This window comes from Carassius carassius, chromosome 31 (genome assembly GCF_963082965.1).
Source record: "Carassius carassius chromosome 31, fCarCar2.1, whole genome shotgun sequence".
Taxonomy (NCBI): Eukaryota; Metazoa; Chordata; class Actinopteri; order Cypriniformes; family Cyprinidae; genus Carassius; species Carassius carassius.
Genome location: NC_081785.1, coordinates 21,039,147 through 21,062,850, shown reverse-complemented (window position 1 = coordinate 21,062,850; position 23,704 = coordinate 21,039,147). Strand labels below are relative to the sequence as shown.

At 38.5% G+C, this 23,704-nt stretch overlaps 1 protein-coding gene across 3 annotated transcripts; it reads right to left on the bottom strand.

Annotated features, from left to right (window-relative positions):
* Positions 1 to 2,232: 2,232 nt before the first annotated feature.
* LOC132111724 (tau-tubulin kinase 2-like) lies at positions 2,233 to 22,877 on the bottom strand. Of its 3 annotated transcripts, XM_059519295.1 has the most exons (17): positions 22,640 to 22,877; positions 22,328 to 22,491; positions 14,345 to 14,495; positions 13,480 to 13,627; positions 11,945 to 12,018; positions 10,130 to 10,270; positions 9,814 to 9,918; positions 9,673 to 9,738; positions 9,477 to 9,569; positions 9,261 to 9,386; positions 9,012 to 9,169; positions 8,702 to 8,906; positions 8,400 to 8,611; positions 7,727 to 8,285; positions 6,298 to 6,627; positions 4,655 to 5,544; positions 2,233 to 4,204 (listed from the first exon to the last, which is right to left on the bottom strand). In XM_059519295.1, exons 3-17 carry the CDS (start codon positions 14,411 to 14,413, stop codon positions 3,760 to 3,762), a joined length of 3,621 nt encoding a protein of 1,206 aa, XP_059375278.1. In that variant the 5' UTR covers positions 14,414 to 14,495; positions 22,328 to 22,491; positions 22,640 to 22,877; the 3' UTR covers positions 2,233 to 3,759. The 3 variants fall into 3 exon arrangements, with proteins under 3 accessions (XP_059375278.1, XP_059375277.1, XP_059375279.1); XM_059519294.1 differs by lacking the exon at positions 22,328 to 22,491; XM_059519296.1 differs by lacking the exons at positions 6,298 to 6,627; positions 22,328 to 22,491.
* Positions 22,878 to 23,704: the final 827 nt, after the last annotated feature.

Genomic DNA, 23,704 nt, shown 5'->3' with positions numbered 1-23,704 from the left:
GAAGAGGAAGATGCGATATGTCAGACCCAACAATGCAGAAGAGCTGAAGGCCACTATCAGAGCAACCTGGGCTCTCATAACACCTGAGGAATGCCACAGACACATAAATAGAACGAACATGAACACTGATACAACCTTCACCGGGGCCCCGCAAACCCCAGCTACGGCCCTGCCTGTACATGATCATACTTTTCAGTTGGCAAAGATTTCTAAAAATCCTTTCTTTATAATGGTCTTAAGTAATATTCAAATTTTTTGAGATACTGAATTTGGGATTTTCCTTAGCTGTCAGTTATAATCATCAAAATTAAAAGAAATAAACATTTGAAATATATCAGTATGTGTGTAATGAATGAATATAATATACAAGTTTCACTTTTTGAATGGAATTAGTGAAATAAACCAACTTTTTGATGATTTTCTAATTATATGACCAGCACCTGTGTGTGTGTGTATATATATATATAATTTATAATTAATTTTATATCTGATTTCATTATTTTTTTAAACATTTAATAATTTCAATTTATTTACTCACTAACCTGATGTCTCGGGTCTTTTGGTTGAGATGTTGATGTGATGTGGCTGCCAACATACAGCCATTCTCAGCACTCACTCACTTTCTTTCTTTTTTTTTCTTTTTTATGTAATCAGGTCCGGTTTCTATGGTAACTGTTTCAAACGGTGAAGCTAGAATCAATAAAACATAAGCTCTGTGGGAGAACTTCACGTCAGGTTCTCAAAATAAAAGTCCCAAGGTTCTCACTTTAGAATTCAGAATTTAAAACAATTTTAGAGACATTTAATGTTCAGGGACCTCTACTGGCATGCTGAATGAAAATTGTATTTATAGCAAGTTTATAAAAATAAAATACAAAATAATTCCAACTGAAAATAAATAAATAAATAAATACAAAATAACACTGTACAAGACATTTATGATACAAATAAAAACTAACACAAATAATTACAATAATGTACAATGTCCCACCCCATAACATTCTTTTGTACACTGTACCTTTAACTTCACAACTGTAAGAAAAAAAAAATGTAAATTATACATATGTAAAATTTTCTTTTCTTTTCTTATACTGTAACATTATTGCTTGTCATTTTGTGACAATTAATAATAGAGCAGTAATAGAGACATTCAGCCTTTGCATGGTTAGAGATGAAATGCAAACAGAAATCATACTACAGATTAACTTCCAGTCCATTGTTAAAACAGTACTGTGCTCAACGTGGAGATAAAAACCCATGAAAATAGGTTGAGAACCATCAAGCAATTGAACAGTCTGCTTCTGATGGGATAAAACCAGTATACTACATTGCATTTCACTAATCACTAATTACACTGATTTTCTTTGAAACTAGGTTTTTGTCAACAATATTGAAATGAAACAGCATTTCAGGGTGTCCTGGAAAATTCTGTCCTGTTTTCCTTGCAATATAACTTCAACCTGACAAACATAAAAGGTTTGAAATTTATGGTGAAATTTGACCCATTAACAATAAAATTACTGACTACATAATGCAAGGCTGTAATTGCAACTGTAATTGTCTGACTAAAGTGATGCTATAACAATAATAATAAATCTTGCTAGTAATGCCTTTTTTCTAATCCTTATATAGGTTTTTTTTTTTTGTGAGAAAAAAAATTATATTTGTATGATGCCATATGCTGATATCCCACATGCTCTGGTAAATCACCCTCATACTCATAAATCCATATTAACCAGCTGAGGACTGAGTAAGTACACTCTGCAAGTGCTGATATAAAGTTAAAACATGGGTAGTGAGGTTAAGAGAATATATTTAAGACACAAACCAGAGGACAGACAGGAAAATAAACTTGAAGTCTCTATTTACAAGCTGACAGTAATGATCAAACTACCAACTCCAGGTTTATGAAAACTTGTAAGCTGGGTTTATTGTACATGGAAGCGTTTTGTTATGTTTCTGCAGCTCATGCAGAGTTGGCCTTCTGTGGGAAGTGGAAGCTTTATCACAGCATTTTACAGGCGGAGAAGGAAGACGGCTTATTGTTCCAGCCTCTGAAGGGAATTAGATGCATGCTTTCTATAAATATGTATTATTATTTTTGAATGAACTCTGAAACATGTAAAACTTTGATATGAGTGACAAATGGCAAATAGCAGCCCACATGTGTTGAAGTTTTGGTATGTAAAACGAATTCATTTTAGTTCAATTGGATATCATATGGCACAAAACATAATAAAACTACACATTTAATCCGTGAATATTGGCCGCTGTATCAGTATCAGATCTCTTCACATAACATATGAAACAGTAAAAGTATTGGCACTTTAAAAACTCTCGTTTTAACATTAAGTTGAGAGATTTTAACTTTTCTGTTAAGTATAACAGGCATAGATAATATGAGGGCCTACAAATAACCAGTAAAAAAAATAGGTGTGACTTATATGACACTTTGTTCTGCTGGAAATGGTACATTGCTGTGGGATACCAGAGGCTCTACAGGAAAACAAAATTAACAAATAGTTAATGACTCAAGATTCTGTAAACTTGAGGCCTGCCCTATATACTGTATATTCCAAAGCAAAACTTCTTTAGGCACATCAAAGTGCAAAAACATTTCCTTTTTTTTTTTTTGATCGTTTCAGTGATCACCATTTCTTGCAAACTCAGTGATGTCAGAAACCGTCTACTCAAGTACAAGCGCATGGTCCCATTGAACATAGCATAGTTCACCCAAAAATGACAATTCTGTCCTCCTTTACGTAGTTTCAAAACTGTTAGAATACACTTTAGAATAAGGTTCCATTAGTTAATGTTAGTTCATGCATTAATTAACATGAACAATCAATGAACAATACATTTATTACTGTATTTATTCATCTTTGTTAATGTTAGTGAATTAGTGAATAGTGAGTTATTTGTTGTTAGTTCATGCTAATTCACAGCCCATTAACTAATGTTAACAAGCACAACTTTTGATTTGAATAAGTAAATTAGTAAATGTTGAAATTTACATTAACTAAAATTAATAAATGCTGGAGAAGGTTTGTTCTTGCTTAGTTCATTAACTAAAGTAGGTAACTAACATCAACTAATGGAAATGTATTCTAAAGTGTTACCGTTTAATTTTTTTTCTTTGCAGTTTTGGTTACCACTGATTTCTACTGTGTGGATAAAAAAAAACATTTCCTGACATTTTCTTGTATGTTCCACAGAAAGTTTCGGAGCAACTTGAGGGTGGGTAAATGAATTTCAAATGCAACAACATGCAAGCACAGCATTTCAGTTCACAGATTTGCTTAGTGTTTCAGGCCATGTCTTAGTGCTGAACGTAGCCAAAGCACGAGCACAGAAAGGGTTAATGATGGCATGATCTATCAGTGTACCTGCCACTGCTCAGAGAGGGCTGCAATGCATCAAAGCCCAAATAAATAACATAATAAATACTGTAGTACAGCCGATCTTGATGCAAACTTCATGTAGTTCATGAATGTTTGAAAGAAATCAAACTATGAACTACTAAAGATCCAGCCAATCACCATCATGTATAGCCTCCCATGTTCTGAAAGTGACAGGTGTTCCTCAAAGCCAGCATCTGAAAACTGATGGAAGGCTATTCAAAGGAGTCACAAAAGCTGCAGATGCGAGGGAATAAGAATCAATTATTTTTTAGCTATTGTAGAAATTGGGATCTTTGAAACCCAAAGGTCCCAATTCACTCATACACTTCTTCTGTCAGTGTCTGAAATCTGTGGTTGACTATCTGCCCAGCTTGCTCGAGCACCTGACTTCACGGATGCCAGCTGTGCCCCGTTGGGTGTGTACAGTGACAGAGCGGGCCTGTCTCCCACAGCATCCTTCCTGTGTGTGAGGATGAGAGCGGCGCATTGGAGGTGAGCCTGAGAAACTGGGAGGAGAATGGCTGCGGCCCAGACAGCCACCACGGTGCTCATGGCAGGACGGGGAAGAACTGATGGAGCGCTGTAGTGAGGAGGAGCTGCGGGGGGATGCACTAGAGCTGCGCTGGTGGAGGTGCTGAGCAGCAGTGGGGCCGACGAACACATGTCTCATGCCCAAGTGCTGAGGGGAGGAGCAGCTGGGGTGCGGAGAGCCACGGGGCGAGCTGATGTGCATTAGCTGGGCCAAACATGTCAGCAGATCTGAGCCACTGTTGCTGCCGGCAAAAATCCTGTACCGCCGGAGCCTGGGGGAGAAGTCAAATGAAGTCAAACTATGCTATAGCATGCAATTGATAAAGAAATAACAGATTGCCTGATAAACATCTACAATTATCACAAATACCATAGCGACCACTCAAAACCATTGGAGGGTTGCTAGGCAGTAGACAGACATTGCTGGCCCAAAGTTCTTTGACGTAAGTAAGAATTTGGTTCCCAATACTGGTCCTTGGAGAACCCCCAAAACAGCACGTTAGTTGTCTTCCTAATCAAACACACCTGATTCAATTCATCAGCTCATTAGTAAAGACTCCAAGACCTGAAATGTGTGTATCAGGTAAATATCAGATATCAAAAACTTGCAGTGTTGGAGGTTCTCCAGGACCAGGGTTGGGAACCAATGGTCTAGGGTTAGAAATTCTGAAAGAACCATGCATATACAATAAAAATATGTTGGCTATAGGTTGGATAACTACCTTCCATCCACAGTGGAGCGGCTAGGAGGGTTTCCTGGTGGTGGACGGGGCACTAAGTGTGCAGTAATGGTTTCCGTGTTCATTGTGGGGGTAACTGGGCGTGGTATCTTGCTCTTCCGTAAAAGTGGGCTGGAGGATGAGGACAGTGAGGCAGCATCATCTCCATGACGATCTGAACGAGAACCCAAAAGCGACTCTTCATCTTGAGAGTGTTCAGAAGAGGCAGAAGAAATCTGGTCCCGCTGCATAGCAGCCACAATGACACGCCTGTCAGAGGATAACGACGGGGAAGCAGAGGGTGAAAGTGGAATGTGGTGAACCTTCCTCTGCAGCAACTTCTCTTTAGCAGATCCAGGTGGTGGATCCAGAAGGCTAGATGGTTCTAACACTGGGATACGACTGTGACGACGATTAGGGTCTTGTTTGGGAGCAGAGGCTGGAGAAGATAGGCCGTTTCTGGAAGGAGCATCTTCCTTTCCCTCCTCCAGAGTGTACTGGTTGGGCTCGATGGAGTGCTCAAGGATGGGAGGATCACTCTTAGGGTCTTTTAGTTTAGGAGGTTGCTTGTTGCCATCTCTCTGTGTATCTAAAGGAGGTGTAAGACAGCCGTTCATCAGAACTGGGCTACGCGGAGAGGGAGGTGTGCGTGGAGACGGCACCAGGCTTGGCACTGGGCTTGAAGGTTTCTGAGGTCCATTCCCATTTAGCAAAGGATGCCCTTCAACATTAGATGGGCAGGTGGACTGGAAGGCAACATGCTCCTGTGGGGAGTTGATGTCAGCTGTGTTGTCTTGTGGATGCATCCCATTGTTACCATTTTCACGTCTCTCCAGTGGAACGCTTTCAGATGCAGATTGGGAGGACAGCACAGAAGGGCGCTGAGCTGTCAGCTGAGAGAAGAATAGAAAAAATTAGCTATGCACTACATAAATGTTCATGTCGTCAATGTCACCTGGGGGTCACAAATTCAGGTTCAGTCTTGATTCATGAATGCTTGTATTGGTAACCAAACATGCTTGCATGCAGATATAAACTGATCTTTGACAAACCACACACCACATCTTAATGTTAGTGAAAAGAGAATGTCTGCAAGTTATAATATCCTTAACACAGGGGTGTCCAATTCTGCTCCTGGAGCGGCAACGTTCTAACTTCAAAACTACTTAGCTGGATGTTTCTAGTAATCCACAAGACCTTAGTTTGCTGGTTCAGTGTGTGTTTAATTAGGGTTGGAGTTCAACTTTGCCCTCCAGGAGCAGGATTTAACACCCCTGCTTTGGACAACTTGGATGAAAAGCAAAACCTGACTGAATTAAACAGGATAAGAGATGGTTAGTCACATATTCAGAGGAATGAAGACACATAAGCCCTGGTCCGAAACCTAGTGACCGATTTGGAACTCTTTAAATAAGCATTACTTATATTTGGCATAAGTACAGCAAAATATATATATATAAAGAACGGTACTCCTGGGGGGAGGGTGTTCACAAAAAACAGCATGACTTCAGTACTGTAGTCAAATACAAAAAAAAAAAATCAAGAACATACAAAAAACAGGAAGCAGTAAAACTGGAGAGAAGACATGTTTGGTGGGTAGAGATGGCTGAAGGTATGGGAAGCACGGAATGGGAGAGCCTATTCACCTGCTGAAGCTGAGCGCGGGTGATTCGTATGACTGAGGGGAACTTGGAGTTTGCAGCAGTCGCTGGAATAGCAGGAAGTTTCCTGCGTCCAGGTGAATGGGCAGCACGGGGCTGGGAAGGTAGTGGCAGCCAGGCATGGCACGAGGAGGTGGAAGAGGAAGGGTGTTGGTGGTCTGCAGATTGGCTGCGCTGTATCCCAGGCGGGGCGCGCTGGTGTAAGGGGTCCGACAGGGTGGTCAGGAGGGTGTGTGGGCTAGGGGAGCGCAGGTGCAGGGGGCTGCACGTCCTTGCCACAAGCTCCTCAGGTTGGGATGCAGGAGAGGTGGGCAGCTAGAAAAGGAAAGTGGGGAACAGTGGAAGGGAGGTGAAGAGCGTTTAGTGAGGTGGATTAGGTGAGTCAGGGGGAGTGAATGGGTAGTGAAGGAGGAAAAAAATTAAACTAAAAAGAGATTTAAATGGCCAGAAAGACAGTAAGAGGTAATTAAGGAATAAGAGGATGCAGATGGTGACAGTATGCAGGTAGGCAGAATAAAAATTCTGGAAAATTCACTGACATCTTCTAGAGACCTTGGCACTTCATCTTTCAGAGAGCCATAATGTGCTTGAATCTGCAACATCCTAATAAATTAAGCCAGCTATGTGTTGTTTCACAACACTTCTTCCACAAACAGTGTCCTGACCTGGGCTGTGAGGATACAAGAGCTAAGGTAACAGGATCAGCTGAGGTCAGACTACTGTAAACTTACATCACAGACGTGAGGGTGAGCTGTCTGTAGCTCATTACTGTGGCTTACAGGTGAGCAGCCCTCAGAGACCACCTTTATTCTGCTGACATGAGCGTGTGTAGCATAGAAACTTATTTAGCCTTATTTACGACATCCAGAAAAGTAGAGCAGAAAGGAAATTTTCACGAGGGGTGTATAAGTGAAAATCACTAATTACTGTAATGTTTTTTTGCAACTTACATACATGCATTTAATAAGCTAGTTTATCTAAATTATTGTCTTTTTTGTTTTGTATTTGGTAGGTTTATAAGTGTTGCCCAGATCCTTGGCAAAATGTTGCCTCCTATTCAGTTCCTGTCTGGCTTGCTCTTGATCACATTTGCAAGAGAAAAGCAGTCTAAAATTCACCTCATCTAAATTTAGTGAGAAACGCTGCAGGGATTACACAGGCGCTTTATAAAATTAATTGTGATTTGTACTAAATGTTTGACAATTAGGTGGCATGGTCATGGTACCAATAATACCTCCCAAAATGTGTCTTGATAAGCTAAAGTATTGCCAAGATAGAGCCTCATATTATGTTTGGCACATATTTGTAGCTGTTTTGAGCTTTTCTGGGTATGGGTCTAAAGATCATGTGACCAAATCTGAAATTGTAGACTATTTGTAGAAGTAATGAAAACAGTTTTCTGAGCCATAGTTACCTGTGTGAGAGCTCCTTCAGCCAGTGCCTCACCAGGGCTGGTGGGGGTAACAGGAAGTCCACCAGCAGCAGGGAATACACTGAGCTCCATCCGATCCATCCTTTGTGGGCCCTGGACCGTGTGAGGTATGTGGGTGTCTCCTTGTACGGGACTAAGAGTGGATTCTTTATCCGGAGATTCATCCATTGGCTGCAAAACTTCTGGCTCCTCATCGCACTCATCTGATGGGCTACTCGTGAGTTTAGCCTCAGTACCAGGGCTACGTCCTGCCGCCTCTTTGAAGTCCTGCAGGTCAGAGCCCTTCTCTACCATCACCCAATCACGCAACTCAACATCTTGTAGACCTGAGCTCAGGTTTAGAGCAACAAAGCCACTGTTAGCTGCATCATTGCCCTGCTCAGGAGATCCCGGTGAAGCAACCTTGGGCGAGACACCGCCAGAGCGCAATCCCTCATCACAGAGCCAAACACGCTCTGTGTGACTTCCGTTCATCATAGCCATGCCAGGGATACCGTCAGCTTCCCGCCCCTGTGCTGTACCAGGTGGCTGCTTGCCAGAACTGTTCACAGAAACCCAAAAGAATGCACGCTAAGTCTTCAGAACATACTCACAAGTAGCTAAATGCTCAATATTTGAAAAAAGAAAACGCAATTTTGAGTGTAGAGAGACTTACCAGGCTTCTACAAAATGCTCAGTGTTGGGTTTGGGTTCCAAAGTTAGTCTCTTCTCCAGTTCAAAGCTATGGATGTTGCGCAGTTTCCTCAAAAGAGGAGTGTCTCTATCTGATGGCACCATGTCTAACCGGACTCGCACTGGAGAACCAATGCTAGGCCCTGCATGGGGGCTTTGATTGCCTTGGTTGCTATGTTCATCCTCTGTTCCCATCTAGAAGGGAAGGAAAACATAATATGAAACATCAAAGAACAGACAAAGTTGTCTAGGATTGATTTTGGTTCATGGTACACATTCTGGTACCTTCCAGACAGCGGGACAGATTTGGTTCTGGTTGCGGTCCAGGCCCTCCCAGACTTCAGTCTCCTGGTTCCTAAAAGGAAAGCTTGGAGATCCAGGCAGATGCTCGGGCCGAGCATTGTCCCCATCACTGAGATGCTCATCTTGCAGAACTTCATCTGTGTTCTCCTTCAGAAGATCTCCAGGCAGCTGTGAGGCATTCACCACGCTGGAAGAAAACAGAAGCACCCCTTCATGATGACGCCACTACTAAGAAAATGCAATTGTTTAAGAGAATTCAACCAAATGGAAGTAAAGCAGTCACAGGACTTACCCCATCTGAGCTGGTGTGAGGCGTGTATGGTGCTGTGGCGTGTTTGCAGTGGCAGAGATTGTCAGTGGACTATCTGAGCTCATCCTTTCCCAATCATACGGGTCATTTTCCACTACGTTATAGGTTCTCATGCTATTCTCAAAAACGGTCCTCAATAGCTAGAGTGGAGAGATCATTTTCAAGTAAGATTGACCAATAACTGCTAGATATGCTCTATTAAACTGATCTATTAAAGTATCAAATGTTTACCTGATAGTCAGGTTTGGTAAAGTAGTCCAAATTGCTGGTGTGGTCCAGAAAGACATTGAATTCTGGTGGCAGGTGTTTCAACATGAGCCGATGATCATACTTCTCTTTTAATTTCCCCACTTGGTCCTAATGCACAAACACAAAAATATCATCATCACTTCCCAACAAACAGGAAAATGCTTTTCATAGCACTTCTTCGTCGTGCCTGATCGGCACCTTGTCTTTTATTTTCCTCCAGGGCAGCTGGCCAACCAAGAACTCCACCAGCATGTAGAACAAAGACCACAGGTCATCATGTCTTCCCATCTCCTGTGACAGTGAGACCAAAACAAATCTGATCAGACCAGAATTGACCACAGTATAAGAAGCTGAGACCAAACAGGAACAAGAGAGCGAACGGGGGGATTGTTACCTTGTTCTTGTGGGCGTTGACTGAGGCGTATCGCACTGTACCCCTAAACCCTGCAACAGGACGGGGCTAAGAGAGAAGAGAATCTTACAGTACAGAGTCAGAGTCAGAAAGACTGCATTGGAAATGACTATTGATACTGACCGGTCTGACTTCTTGGCAGGAGTTTGTAAATTGGCGTGCCAAACCAAAATCTAACATGTAGCAAGTTCGACATGTGCTAGGAAATCGGCCCATGGCAAAGTTGGACTGAAAACAGTGTGAACAAGACACTCGTTTAGATAAGGTTGCAATATTTTGAGTAAAAAGTAAGCATTCTATTGTTATACTACGTGTACTATTTAAGTATACTGCTTTTTATTTACAACACAGTTATAATATAAAGTATATATTTTCTTATCACTACTATCTGTATTGTTAACTATTGTTGGGGGCAGTTAAAAGAGTTAAAATTTCTTACCGGTTTGATGTCACGGTGTAAAAAGCCCACTGAGTGGATGCTCTCAATGGCCTCCAGTATCTGCAGACCCAGTCTGAGTGTAGTGCTGACTGTGAAAGTGCCACGGTTCATGCTCCTCCTCAGATCCGCTAAATTACGACCCTGCAAAAGCCAAAAAGGCAACTCAAAAGGTTACTCATTTTGGCTGCAAATATTTAATTGAAAGATGGGTTTAACATAAAGTCATAAATAAATGCACACAGACTGCAAAGTCATCATATTCATATATAAACTGCAACAAACAAAACCACAAATCTACATCTTATTTGCATAACTAAGTTAATGTATATTGTAGGTAAATGATAGATTAACAGATAACTTTCTTTTAATAGGTTACAGATGTTTTAACCATTATTATTGTCTTTATATATTTCAGTGTACATTACTGCACTCTCATATTAAATATAGGGATGTCCCAATACCACTATTTCACTTCCGATACCAATGCCGCAGCTTTGGCTATTTGCCGATTCCGATATAAATCCAATATTTTTATTTTATTCTTGAACTAATACTACTACTACTAATAATAATAAATGGAAGCTCAACTTTGCTCAATTAGCCACCGAAAAACATACAAATCTTTGTCATTATTTTATCTTTGTTATTAAAAAAAATAGAACAAAGATACACATTACAAATGCACATAATGCACAAATAAAAATAAACAGTGTTTTGCAGGTACAATAGTATTTAGCAGGAGCATTCAAAAAATTGAATGAACAAGTAAAAATAAAACAATTATTATTTACAAATTACAATTGTACTTAGATAGTTGCCTATGGCTATGATTTTACTAATACAGTTGTCTGATTAATTTTATAGTCTCAAGTATTCTCGCAAAAAGGTAACCAAAAATGAAAGATTAAGTGGATATTTGAATTGAATTAATTAAACGGAACATTGAAACTCTAAGAGGATATTAAGGCAGATGCGACATTAAAACACATAACTTAATGTTATCAAAATCCAATAAAGATTAACAGGATTATAAAAGTACCTAAAAGTGATGCACGGGCCTCATCTTGGGCTTTTTTCTTTTTCTTATCTCGGACTACAGACTACTGTTGTCTTTTCCAGGGCAAAGTTGTCCATCAGTTATGATCGTTTGCAGTCATCAGTCAGCCGCAAACATGAGGTGAGAGCGAGCGCGCACGGCTGCGGGAATGGCTTGTGCTTCGCATGTCTACTGTCTTCACCGTGAAACGCATTTTTTATTATTCTGTTTACATCTTTATTTACGTATACGTTAATATACATATAAAACAAAAGTTTTTTTCTTAACAACTGGGATGGTGCAAAAATATTCACATTACACTGCCAGCCCTCATAACATTTGCATCGCAAATTTTGCATTCGACCCTTGGACTTTTTTTCTCTTTAAGGTTAAAATACTTCCTCACCACTGACATGGCTATTCTGTAAATCAGCTAACTCTCATACTCATGCGACTATAATTGGCTACTACGCTTATCACGTGACAGGCTGCGCGATTAACTGGATGTCACAGCAAGGGAAATGCTAATATTCAAGCATTTGGGCGATGGTTTAAGCTAGATTTTCCCATGGTTTGTGTTGGTATCGGATCATATTTTTTTCTCCTCTCCGGTCTCCGATTTGGGCCAGTATCTGAACGATACCGATGCCGTGGATCGGATTGGGACATCCCTAATTAAATACACATATTAGGCATGTAAAACCATCACTACTAGTGAACTGTAATATTCAGCACATGTTAAGATAGAAAAAATGCATAACCTGTCAATCAGACCTCACCTGAAGCTCCATGACAACATAGTTAAAGCGATCGTTGCGGCCACATCCAACAAACCGACAGACGTGATCCTTTCCTGAAACAGAGAGACAACACTTTATATCAATGTATCTCATTTCACATGCACCAACCAATCATAACAGAAGTCGTTTGCATATGAACTCTTAAATGTACAGCAGCAGAAATAGCCTTCAAAAAAATAGTAATCTAAAGATCAAAGAGAGGGTGGACATGAAACCAAAATGGACTTCAAAAAGCTATAAAAGTTATGATTATGACCACTTCACAAGACAAATAGTAAACAGTAAATTTTCTTTTTTTAAGTATTCTGCGTCTTTTTCTGTCCATGAGCTCCACTACTCCTCCTAACGGAGATCCGTCCAGAGGAGGGGGGTGTTTGGATTTAGTTCAGTGCGGCTCAGCTCTCTTGGGACACTCTCTGTCCGCAGGAGCAGATCAGACTGGCTTTAGCCATATTCTACTCTGATCTACTCCTGCCTTCTGCCTGATACACCCTACAGACCCCCGCAAGACCCTCTCTTCCTCATATGCCTCTTCCATAGTCTCCAGTCCTCTATAATTTTGATTATTCTGAGTGTGATGCTCATTTTCGTTATTGACACAGTATTCTCATTCAGAATTATGAGAAAAATGACATAGCTATGTATGAAAAACACCAGGCTACTGTACTTCTTAGCTAGTGTCCAGAAGATTTGCATATATTATTTGTGCATCGCTCTGTTTAATTTACGTCTCTTCTAATGGGGTGAGGGGCAGCAAGTGGATAGAGAGATCTCCAGTTACAAGCCGTTCCTTCAGGGAGAGATCAAACCACTCTGATCTATCATACAGCCATATTACAGCCAACATGATACAAGTACATTGATTTTTTTTTTTTTTCATAAGCAGAGTGGAGAGGTTGAGGATATAATGAAGGAGGACTGTAAAGGGAGGGAAAGATGATAACGATGGAGTCACTGCTGGGCTCTGCTAATTGATTAGTTGATTCTTTGCCCAGAGGAAAACCTATATACAACCATGAAAACAAAATAATTTAACAAAAAACTAAAAAGTGACACAAGATATACTACTGTTCAAAAGTTTGGGGTCAGTGCAATTTTTTTAATATTTGCATTTAATTATGTAGCATATTTATTTGATCGTGTAAAGAGTAATATTTGTGAAGCATTATTACAATTTAAAATTGTTTTTATTATATTTTAAAATGTAATTTAATCCTGTGATGACAAGGTTGAATTTTCAGCAGCTCACTCCAGTTTTCAGTGTCACATGATCCTTATAATATGCTGATTCGGTATCTTATGAAACTTATTTCTTCTTATTATTAATACTGGAAATGCTGTGCTACTGCTTAATATTTAATATTTTTGTGAAACCATACTTTTTTTATTAAAAATATGAAAGTGTATGGTATGGTATTTGAAAGTTTCAAAAATAGAAAATTTGGGAATTCATTCAAGTATGCCATTTGTGTATTTATAAAAGTCACATTTATCTCCTCTGCTTAACAACGTGCCTTGCAGTTTCTTCAACACCGCCACCTCCATCTTCAGAACCTGTTTGGGTTGCTGAGCGGACTCTGCTTTCAGAGCCACACAGATGCGGTTCATCGGGTCCAGAGCCTCGTAGATCTCGCCAAAGCCACCACCGCCAATCTTCTTCACCTGAGGTCAAACGCAAAGACCAGAGTGATATCACTGTATATGGTTTCAATTTGAAGATCATAGATTATTAATCACAATAATTACTAGTAATTTAATCATTTCAAAATGTAATTCAATTCTTAATCCACTGTTCCTCACCCTGATCAAAATCCCATCCATATCAAAAAATGCACCTCAGTCACAGACTAAAATGCTAAATTTGACTGTTTTTGGTGTAAAATACATTAATTAAGGGGAAAAAAGAATCAATAAAATCATTTTTATTTTGTACAGCACTTATACTAGATTTAATGCAAACCAAGAAAATGCTAAATTACATGTCCTCTGCAATAGCATCACAGCAGTCGGATTACATTTTCAATATTTTGCTATTTATTTCTCTTGGCATCACATGTCCCTTTGTGCAACAATTTCTTCTGCCCTCTTGTGTCACTTCCTTTTTCCCTCAGATCTCCCTGCACAGTGACAAGGTTTTCACTGGGGGTTATACTGGGTTGAGTCAGCAGCGGGCTTATACAACATGTTTGGTCAGAGGAGGCCACGTGTTACTGATCAGTGCCCTTTAGGAGCCGGTCACAGAGGAACACACACTGCACCACGAGATCACAGTGAGGAGTGAGTCACAACCGCCACCATCTGAACAGCTACTGAAAACGGTCTCATGATAGGAAACAAGCCAAGCACTACACTGATGTGCATTAAAACCTGCAGACTTACTACTTTCCATCGGTCCTTCACCAGAATGCCTGCTGACAGGATGTCTGTCTGCTCCTGCCCTGCGCTCATCCTGTCTGTGGTCTTCTCCGAGCTTGTCCCCTAACGCCAGCGACAGGGGTCTGGGACTGTCATTGGAGCCGTGTGGTGCCCTCTGCACCCAGAGAAGAAAAGAAGATTGTTTGAGTATTGCTTGTTGTACCGTGACAGCATTTAAAATGCACAATCAGTGGTTTCACAGTCAGGAAGCAAAACTGCGGAGCAAAAATTAAATATTTGATTAAGCAAGTTGGATGTCCTCGTGCCTGGAATTTAAAAAATACAGCAAATAAAAGAAAAAAAATCTGTTAACATGTTAATCCATGCTGAAGAAAAAAAATAATAATCTATTCAAATATTTGATGTAGATTTCAAACAAATCTTCCATTGGTCTTTTTCGAGGGGTTTTTCTTTAGGACATTGCACGCAGATATAGATGACACATGAGAGTGTCAAAATAAAATCTTAAAAATATATACTGATTTTTAAAACACTACATGGGCACATCATACCATCAATTGGTTGTTGTATAAATGGATATCGATGTTACAGCCCTTGTCTCCATATGGAAGAAAAATCTGATATCATGGCAAAGAATTCAACATTTGTTTAAATTTAAAAGGGAATGAATTGATACAAAGCAGCCAAGATTTAACTAAAAGAAGAGAATTACTTTTTCACACTCACATGACAGGGATGTCCTAAGAGGCCATGGATTATTAATATTTTTCTTTCTTGTTTTCTTGTGATCATGACTTAAGGCCCTGATACACTTCAAATGAAGTTCGTTTTCGTTCTTCATTTCAGGGCAATAAAAACTTCCAAAAGGCGGAGCAACGTTATACAATTAACGAAGTTTTCAAACCCCCCCACCCCGCAGCTGGAGGTGGGGTGTAGATTAATGTAAACATGTCGCGACGCTCACGCGTATCCCCTAAACACAACAACGATGAAATGAAGAAGTGTAGACATCCACATGGAAAGAACCTATATGTGGATATATGCGAATATGCACATATATGATAATATATATGCTGTATATATGCCACGTATAGGCAAAATTGAGGTGCATATATGTGCATATACAGGAAATGGTCTCCTGTATTGCTTCTTCATATCCACATATAAACCCTATACATACAAGATATGTCTTCTATATAACTAATGGCAGGATATGGTCATTTTGTAGCTCATATCTCATTTTTGACTGTCATACATGATGCCTAGCTCATATTTTCTATTATCAAGGCAAAAACTAAGAATTAACGAAAAAAATTTGGCAAGAACTTATGTATGTGCGAACATGTGAAATTGGTATCACATGTAATTGGCATGTTATGGAATTTAACTATGGCAATATATTAACATGATATACAGAGTCGGACAGTAACGGAGTACATTTACTTGAGTACAGTACTTAAGTACAATTTTGAGGGATCTGTACTTTACTCGAGTATCATTTTTGGGGAGTACTCATGACTTTACTCATGTACATTTGAGAGGCAAATATTGTACTCTTTACTCCGCTACATTTCTATCCATAACCGTAAGTACCCGTTACTTCTTCGGCCCCGTCCACACGGAGATGGACCCCCGATCTTTTTTTCCCTTGTCTCAAGAAATATCCGTGCCCACACGAAACCGATGTAGTATACATGCCAGACCAGCATGTGGCGCTGTAATTCTGCCACAGAGATACACTTAAAACGGAGAAGAAGACATGGATTTGCTGCGCGTGGTACACAAATGAACATGGAACAATACATTTATTAATCCGTGTTAATGTTAGTTAATAAAAAACACAATCGTTCGGTGTTTGTTCATGTTTTTGTTGCTGTTATGTGATGTAATGGTGTTTGACTAGGGGCGAGACGTGGGCTGATGTCATATTTTCAGAAAATGTACGGATTCGCCGTCCAGACGAAATGCAAAGGCGGCGTTTTCAAATATATCCATTCTGGGACCCGGTTTCAAAACATCGGTTTCACTCTTCCAAAACACCAGATCCGTGTGGACGAAAATGCATATCCGCTAAAAAATTTGTGCGTGTGTAAGTTGAAATTAGAATGCACTATAGATGTTCTGTGTCATTTATACCAAACACAAATGTTGCTGGTTGCTAGTGTGTTTGCAGCACTAGTGTTATTTATTTTTTTATATATTTAACTTTTTATATTTATCAGTTTAATTGATTTTTATTTCTAAAATTGTATTTATTTTATTGAAATGTATATTTAAGTTTACATTTATGTTCCAACAAACTTGAAAAATTCTGCTTGATAAATGCTCTAAAACTTTTATGTAAATGATTTGGTTAACTTTGGATAAATTTTTTATTTTAATACCGTGCAGTGCACAAAATTAAGATTCGAGAGATGGTTCAAGTCAGTGCTCAATAAATGATGATAAGTTTAGAAATGTTGTGCATCCACTTATTATTAGTGTGACATTTTGGCATGCAAATGAAGGGGAAACTTCAAGATATTGGCCATAAAAATCAACAGCATATATCGGCCATCGTCTAACCCTGACCCCTAAACATCGGCATCGGCTATAGAAAAACCCATATCGGTCGATCTCTACCGCTGACTGCATCGATAGAGCTTAAAAGATCAAAGATTAATTTTTTATTTAACCCCAACTGGATAAGTTTGAAAGAAGGAAGTCATATACACACAGGATGCCTCGGGGATGAGTAAAACACAGCCTAATTTTCTTTTTTTGGTGAACTAACCCTTTACAGAACTTCTCCATCAGGTGGCATAAATATAAATAATATACTTTTTTTCCCAGTTGTCTTTATTACCATTTTCCAACAGTTTTATACAAATCACTTACATATATACAATGTGTATATGTATGAATGTAAACAGAAAAAACACACAAAAAAATAAATAAATAAAAAAAAAACACACAAAGCAAAATTCCTGCACACACTTGAAGTATTAATTAAAAATATATCAAATCAGGCAATAGGAGGGTCTTCCAAATTTACTTGTTATAATAATTAATAAAAGGTTGTTATAATAATTAATAAAAATGTTTTTTCTATCTTCCTTAAACAATATTTAATTTTTCCAATTGTAAATATTGCATTAAGCATCTAAGAAGGTTTTGATGAGTAGGAGGAATTTTATTTTTCCAGTTTAGTAAAATTAGACGTCTGGCTAGCAGCGTCACAAAACACAAAACATAAATTTGTGAGCTGTTCAAATGTATATCTATAGGTACAACACCAAATAGTGACATTACTGGATCTGCTGGAAGTCTAACATTAAAAATTGTTGACAGTCTCAATTATTTTTATTATTATTTTAGACCAATAGAGGGTAATGTGGGGACAGTTCCAAAATGTATGTGCCAATGAAGCAGGGGCATAGCCACAACGTTCACAAGAGGCGTCCACTCCTGGAAACATCCTGGACAGTCTTTGTTTGGAAAGGTGCAATCGGTGCAGGATTTTAAACTGCAGCAGACCGTGTCTGATACAAACTGAAGAGGAGTGGACCCGCTCTTGAGCTTCGATCCACTGGTCGTCTGTGATGTTTATTCCTAAGTCTTCACTCCAAGCATCCTTTATATAGTCAAGTGCAGTTGTACAATCTATTTGTGAAAGGTAATTATATATTCTAGAAATAGACCCTTTTTGAGTGGATTGTTCAATAATACATTGTTCATAGGACATACTTCAGGCTGATTTGGAAAAGAGGGAAATGTTGCTTTAGTAAAGTTGCGAATTTGCAAGTATTTAAAAAAGTCCTTGTTATCAATATTAAATTTATGTATTAATTGTTCAAATGTTGGAAATATTTTGCCAATGAAGAGGTCTATAATTGTATGCACTCCTTTAAGGTCCCATTGTTGAAATGTTTGACCTGAAAAAAGCTTATGTGCTTGATTACCAATTATTGGTGTATGGACTGAACATTGATTCCACTGAAAATGTCTTCTAATCTGAGACCAAATTTTTAGTGAGTGAGACACAACAGGATTTTGAGCCTTAAATTTAGAAAGATCAGAGGTATAATGTATCAATGATCTCAATGTTTTAGGAGAAAAAGCTTGATTTTCCATCTGTTCCCAATCAGGTTTGAGAGATCCATTCCAAAATGACATACATCGAATATTGCAGGACCAATAATAGAGCCGAAAACTGGGCAATCCCATTCCTCCTATGGGTTTGGGTCTTTGTAAAAATGATTTTTTAATTCTTGGTGTCTTTTTATTCCAAATAAAGGACGCAACTAAAGAATCTATTTTGGTAAAAAAATTCTTATTAATCAAAATTAGAACACACTGAAATAAAAATAAATATTTCGGTAAAACATTCATTCTGATAATATTAATTCGGCCAGCGAGAGAGATCGGGAGATTAGACCACCTCTCGATCTGTTGCTCCGTTTGTTTATATAGGTTGACAAAGTTTTTGCTGAAGAGGCCAGATATTTCCTGAGTGATATTTATTCCGAGATATTTAAAACAGTCTGAAACAGCGAAGGGAAAGGGGGTGAGCGTATGTACTTGATCTTTTGCCTTAGAGCTGATCGGAAATAATGTGCTTTTTGACAGATTAATTTTATATCCTGATACTTTCCAGAAGTCAGATAGCATGGACATAATTTTTGGTAGAGATCGAGATGGATCTGAAACATATAAGAGCAGATCGTCTGCATATAAGGACACTTTATGCTCTTTATCTCCTCTTACGATCCCCTTATAATCGCCCGTTGAGCGCAGCAAAATAGCAAGAGGTTCTATAACCTATAACAACAAGGGAGACAAAGGGCAGCCTTGTCGTGTTGACCGGTGAAGAGGAAAAGAACAAGAGTCCATATTATTTGTGTGAACACATGCTTTAGGCTGAGCGTAAAGCAGCTGAATTAAAGAAATGTAGTAGGGGACAAATCCAAACCTTGACAGGGCCGAGAAAAGAAAATCCCACTCGACCCTGTCGAAGGCCTTCTCGGCATCCAGTGAGACCAATATTTCGGATACTTCTTTATTTGGATTTTGAGTGTAGATAATGTTGAACAATCGCCTGATGTTAAAAAACAACTGCCTGTCTTTAACAAATCCAGTTTGGTCTGATGACACAACAGTTGGAAGAACATTTTCCAAACGAATGGCTAAGATCTTTGCCAAAATTTTGTTATCTACATTCAAAAGGCTTATAGGTCTATATGAACCTGGTTCTAGAAGGTCCTTGCCAGATTTATGGATTAAAGAGATACATGCATCGTATAATGTTGGAGGCAAAGAACCTGTAGTTAATGCTTCATTATAAACACTTAAAAGAAGTGTTGAGATTTGATCTTTAAAAGCCTTGTAAAATTCAACACTGTAACCATCAGGGCCAGGGCACTTAGAGTTTTGCATACACTGTATAGCTTGTTTTATTTCTAAGTTTGAAATAGGTTGTTCTAATAATTTTTTGTTTTCTAGACTTATAGTAGGTATCTGAAGATTATTAAAAAAATGTTCTATTACGTTTGAATCATTTTTTGATTCTGAAGAGTACAACTTAGAGTAGAAATTTTTGAATGTGTCATTTATTATTTTGGGCTTGGTTGTTGTCTGACCAGAATCTGTTCGTATCTCTGTAATTAACCTTGATGCTGCTGCTTCTTTAATTTGCTGGGCTAACAGCAACCTGTTTTTTCCCCATATTCATAATGTCTGCAATGACTGCTTTCTTTTATAAAGGTCTGGTGTGGGGGAGTTGGCATAAACTCTGTCAGTTCCTTAAGTTCTTGAGTAATTTTCAGCTCCCTTTCTCTTCGCTGTTTATTTTTCAAGCTATTCAAGCAAATAATCTGGCCCCTCATGTATGCTTTAAATGTTCCCACAAGGTCGATCTTTTGATCTCTGGATCATCATTTGTATGCAAGAATATATCAATTTGTTTTTGCAGTTCCTCTATTACTTTGTCATCTGATAAAAGAGCATTATTAAACCGCCATTTTTTGGTTGTCAGGCCATACTCCATCTCTATGTGGAATGATACTGGACTATGATCAGGTAACACAATTGCTTCGTAATCACAATGTTTGATGTTTGTTAAATATGCATAATCAATTAAGAAGAAATCTATTCTAGAAAACGAATGGTGAACCGGAGAAAAATAAGAATATTTCCTTGTGTTGGGAGATAAAACTCTAAATGGATCAAATAATTTATAAGTATTCATGAGTGACCCCAGAACGTTCCCAGCAGATTATTTTTAGATGTCATAACCATGTAAACGAATTAAAACTTTGCAGAGGTTTCTGAATTAGATTATTCTAATTAAATGTTTTTTTTTTCATAAACAAATTATATTTTGCAGAATTTTATGTCTGATAAGCTTTTAATAAAGTGTAGACATTAAAGCAGTCAAATCGCATTATAACGATCATATGAATCTAATTTTATAGCTGAAATTAAGCCAAGGTTAAGCGTATCATAAACTCCATGGTTTGTTCATATCTTTCTTCACTGCGCACCTCTGATCTGCATGCGCTTGTCAAGAATGTGCCTTCTCCTGTCTTCCAAGAGCCACACACTTGAGTAATTAAAAAATTATCATTTCGTTTTACTGACTGACTTACATTCATTTATTGATTTCTTTGTTAAATAATTACTTATAATGGATATATATACGAAAGTAAATATTGTGATTTCAGAGACATTTGACACGTCTAATTGAAGAGTACATGACGTTATCATAGAAGTTTTTGTTTACAGACCAAAAGAGAGAATTAGACATCATCGCTAATTGAGTGGTAAGAAATGGATGTCATGTAATGTTATCCTAGTTCAAGTCAAATACATGTTATTTATTTTTAATGTCTGTTAAAATAAAATTCATATTTTAAAACCCAATATTGTGTTGAAGTAATTGTTATTTGGTGGTTGCTTAAGAGATGTAAAATCTGGGTTATTATGGTACAGTGATACAAGTTCTTCCATATTAATGGACAATTCAATCTCATTTAATGCTCCTTATGATGGTTAAATTTGCTCTGATTATTTTTAATGATTTAAAACTAGACATGGTTTGTTGTAGCCTTCTGATTATTGACGTCCATCTGTTCGTCCTCTATATCGTGTACATGATGGGACACAGGAAAGCTGGATGGGAATATCAGAGTAAAGAGGTTAGGTGAACGTTCTGGGAGCCTTCAGAGAACTTTCTGGGAACCTTTTAGGAACTAGGAATTAGGACCCTCTTGGCTTGCCAGGAAAGTTTGCTTCATGTAAATAGAATGTTTAGTTTAGTTTACGGGAACATTCTGGAACCTACCTAGAACGTTCTGGGAATGTTCCCACAACGTTCCGAGAAATTATTGCATTTTTCCTGCGAAATTTTGCAGAACAAAAGTAAATATTACCGCACCTTTGGTTTGTATATTTTCTCTCTGTCAGTGAAAATAGTTCCAAAAGAAGCCAGAGCATAAAGCTTTGCATGTCAACACAGTCTGGAACAATGTCCATTCCCGCACTGTAAACACATGTAATCCCCTTGTTATGATTCCACTCCTGGTTTTCCATCACACACGCTCATTTATATGTGCTGGAACTCAAATAGTACAAGCAGAGCCACACAACAGAACATCCCAGTGACACATTAGTGCACTCTTGAGACAATCAAACTGGAGGACTGTGTAAGACTATAACTAAGTTTCTTTGGATAAAAAATGTAAGGCAAATGTAAATTTAAAGACATGATATCATCTCTTAGAATTGCGCTTTCCTGCCTTTAAAGAGCTTAGTGATTGACAGCTGTCATTTTAACATGTTCACACGTTTACATACTAAATGACTGATCTGTGAAACTAATGTAACGTTACTACAGGCGTGCAGACGGTGCTAAAGAAAAACAAAACAAAACCCTGTGTAACGTGACACTGAGCTTTTATTCGAACATCAGTCTGGCGTTTGCGTGTCTTGCAGAGCTTAAGTAATTACCCGATAATTACAGCAGTTACTTTCGACAAATGCTGCTTTCTATACCGACGATTTAACTTCTTAATAAACCCATCAGACCGGTCTCTGTCGTGCTCTGGTCTGGTTTAATGACTGCAGCGGGCCGCTGTTGAAATGAGATTCGCGCAGCTCGATGTGTTGCGTTGCTACAATAAAAACAGACAACACATTCACACACATATTACATCTGGTTCATTCCGGTACGTGGCTATGACCTTGGAAACAGTCATATAACTGCATTAATATCACTGACGGCATGTCATAGAGCCGTGTGTCCGTTTCCATGTTACTCACCTCTATCCCGTTCCTCACAGAGCCGGGTGTGGTTTATAATTCTTACAAAATGCGCTTTAAAATTATGTCGAAGACGTCAAATGGTTTAACGTTATATATGCGTAATGTTCATCCATGAGGACGGCGGGTGATATCCTTTTTTCTCTTTTCTAAACGTCGCTTTATTGTCGCGGCTCCTTCAGCATCTCTGCGGAATGGATTCGTGACGCACGTCTCATCTGATCCATCTGCTTGCATGCGCGCTCGTTCGCGACGCTATCGCCCTTCGCAACAGCAAGCGCGCGAACTGGCATTCCACTCTGCGAGTGCACGTGGATTCTCAGGGCGCGTCCTCGAGAACTGCTCAAATCTGGGAGGAAGGTGCCCTCTTCTGTTGAGACCCGGGACAGCAGTGTTGGCTTCTTGTTTAGTTTCGGTCTTCTACTAAAAGCATTAAATAATATATCCTCCTGAGAACCAGAAAAAAATGTTTGTGATTTTTTTTTAAATTATTTTGTCATTTACATTGGTTGGAGCATACGAAACAAATGGAGAGATCTGTTTAGCTGTGCATTTATTGAATGAGCACTGTGCAATGTCCGAACTGATTGCACTATATTTTCACTGTTTTTATTTTATTTTATGTAAAATCATTTTCTAACTGTTTTAAATTCATTTCAAATAAGTAATTTTCTTAATAATTTTAAAAGTTTTAAAATTGCTTGTTTTATTCTTGTTATTATTTTTCTTCATTATTATTTTACTTTCTTTTATGTAAAGCACTTTGAATTACCATTGTGTACGAAATGTGCTATATAAATAAACTTGCCTTGCCTTGATAGCTCCTTGTTACTTTTCTCAACGTTACTCAAGAAGGACCAATCACAGTCGTTAGTGATTAATGTACACAAGAAGTTTAAAAGTAGTATTTTTATACAGATTGATGACTCAAGCGTCCATTTGTATGTCAGATAACTGTCGCTGAAAATAACATTTTAAGGTATTACAAACATTCTCAAGCACCTAAAGTAGGCTAACACAAAAACCCAGTGAATGCGGCTGAACGGATGAAGTCATCTCGGTTAC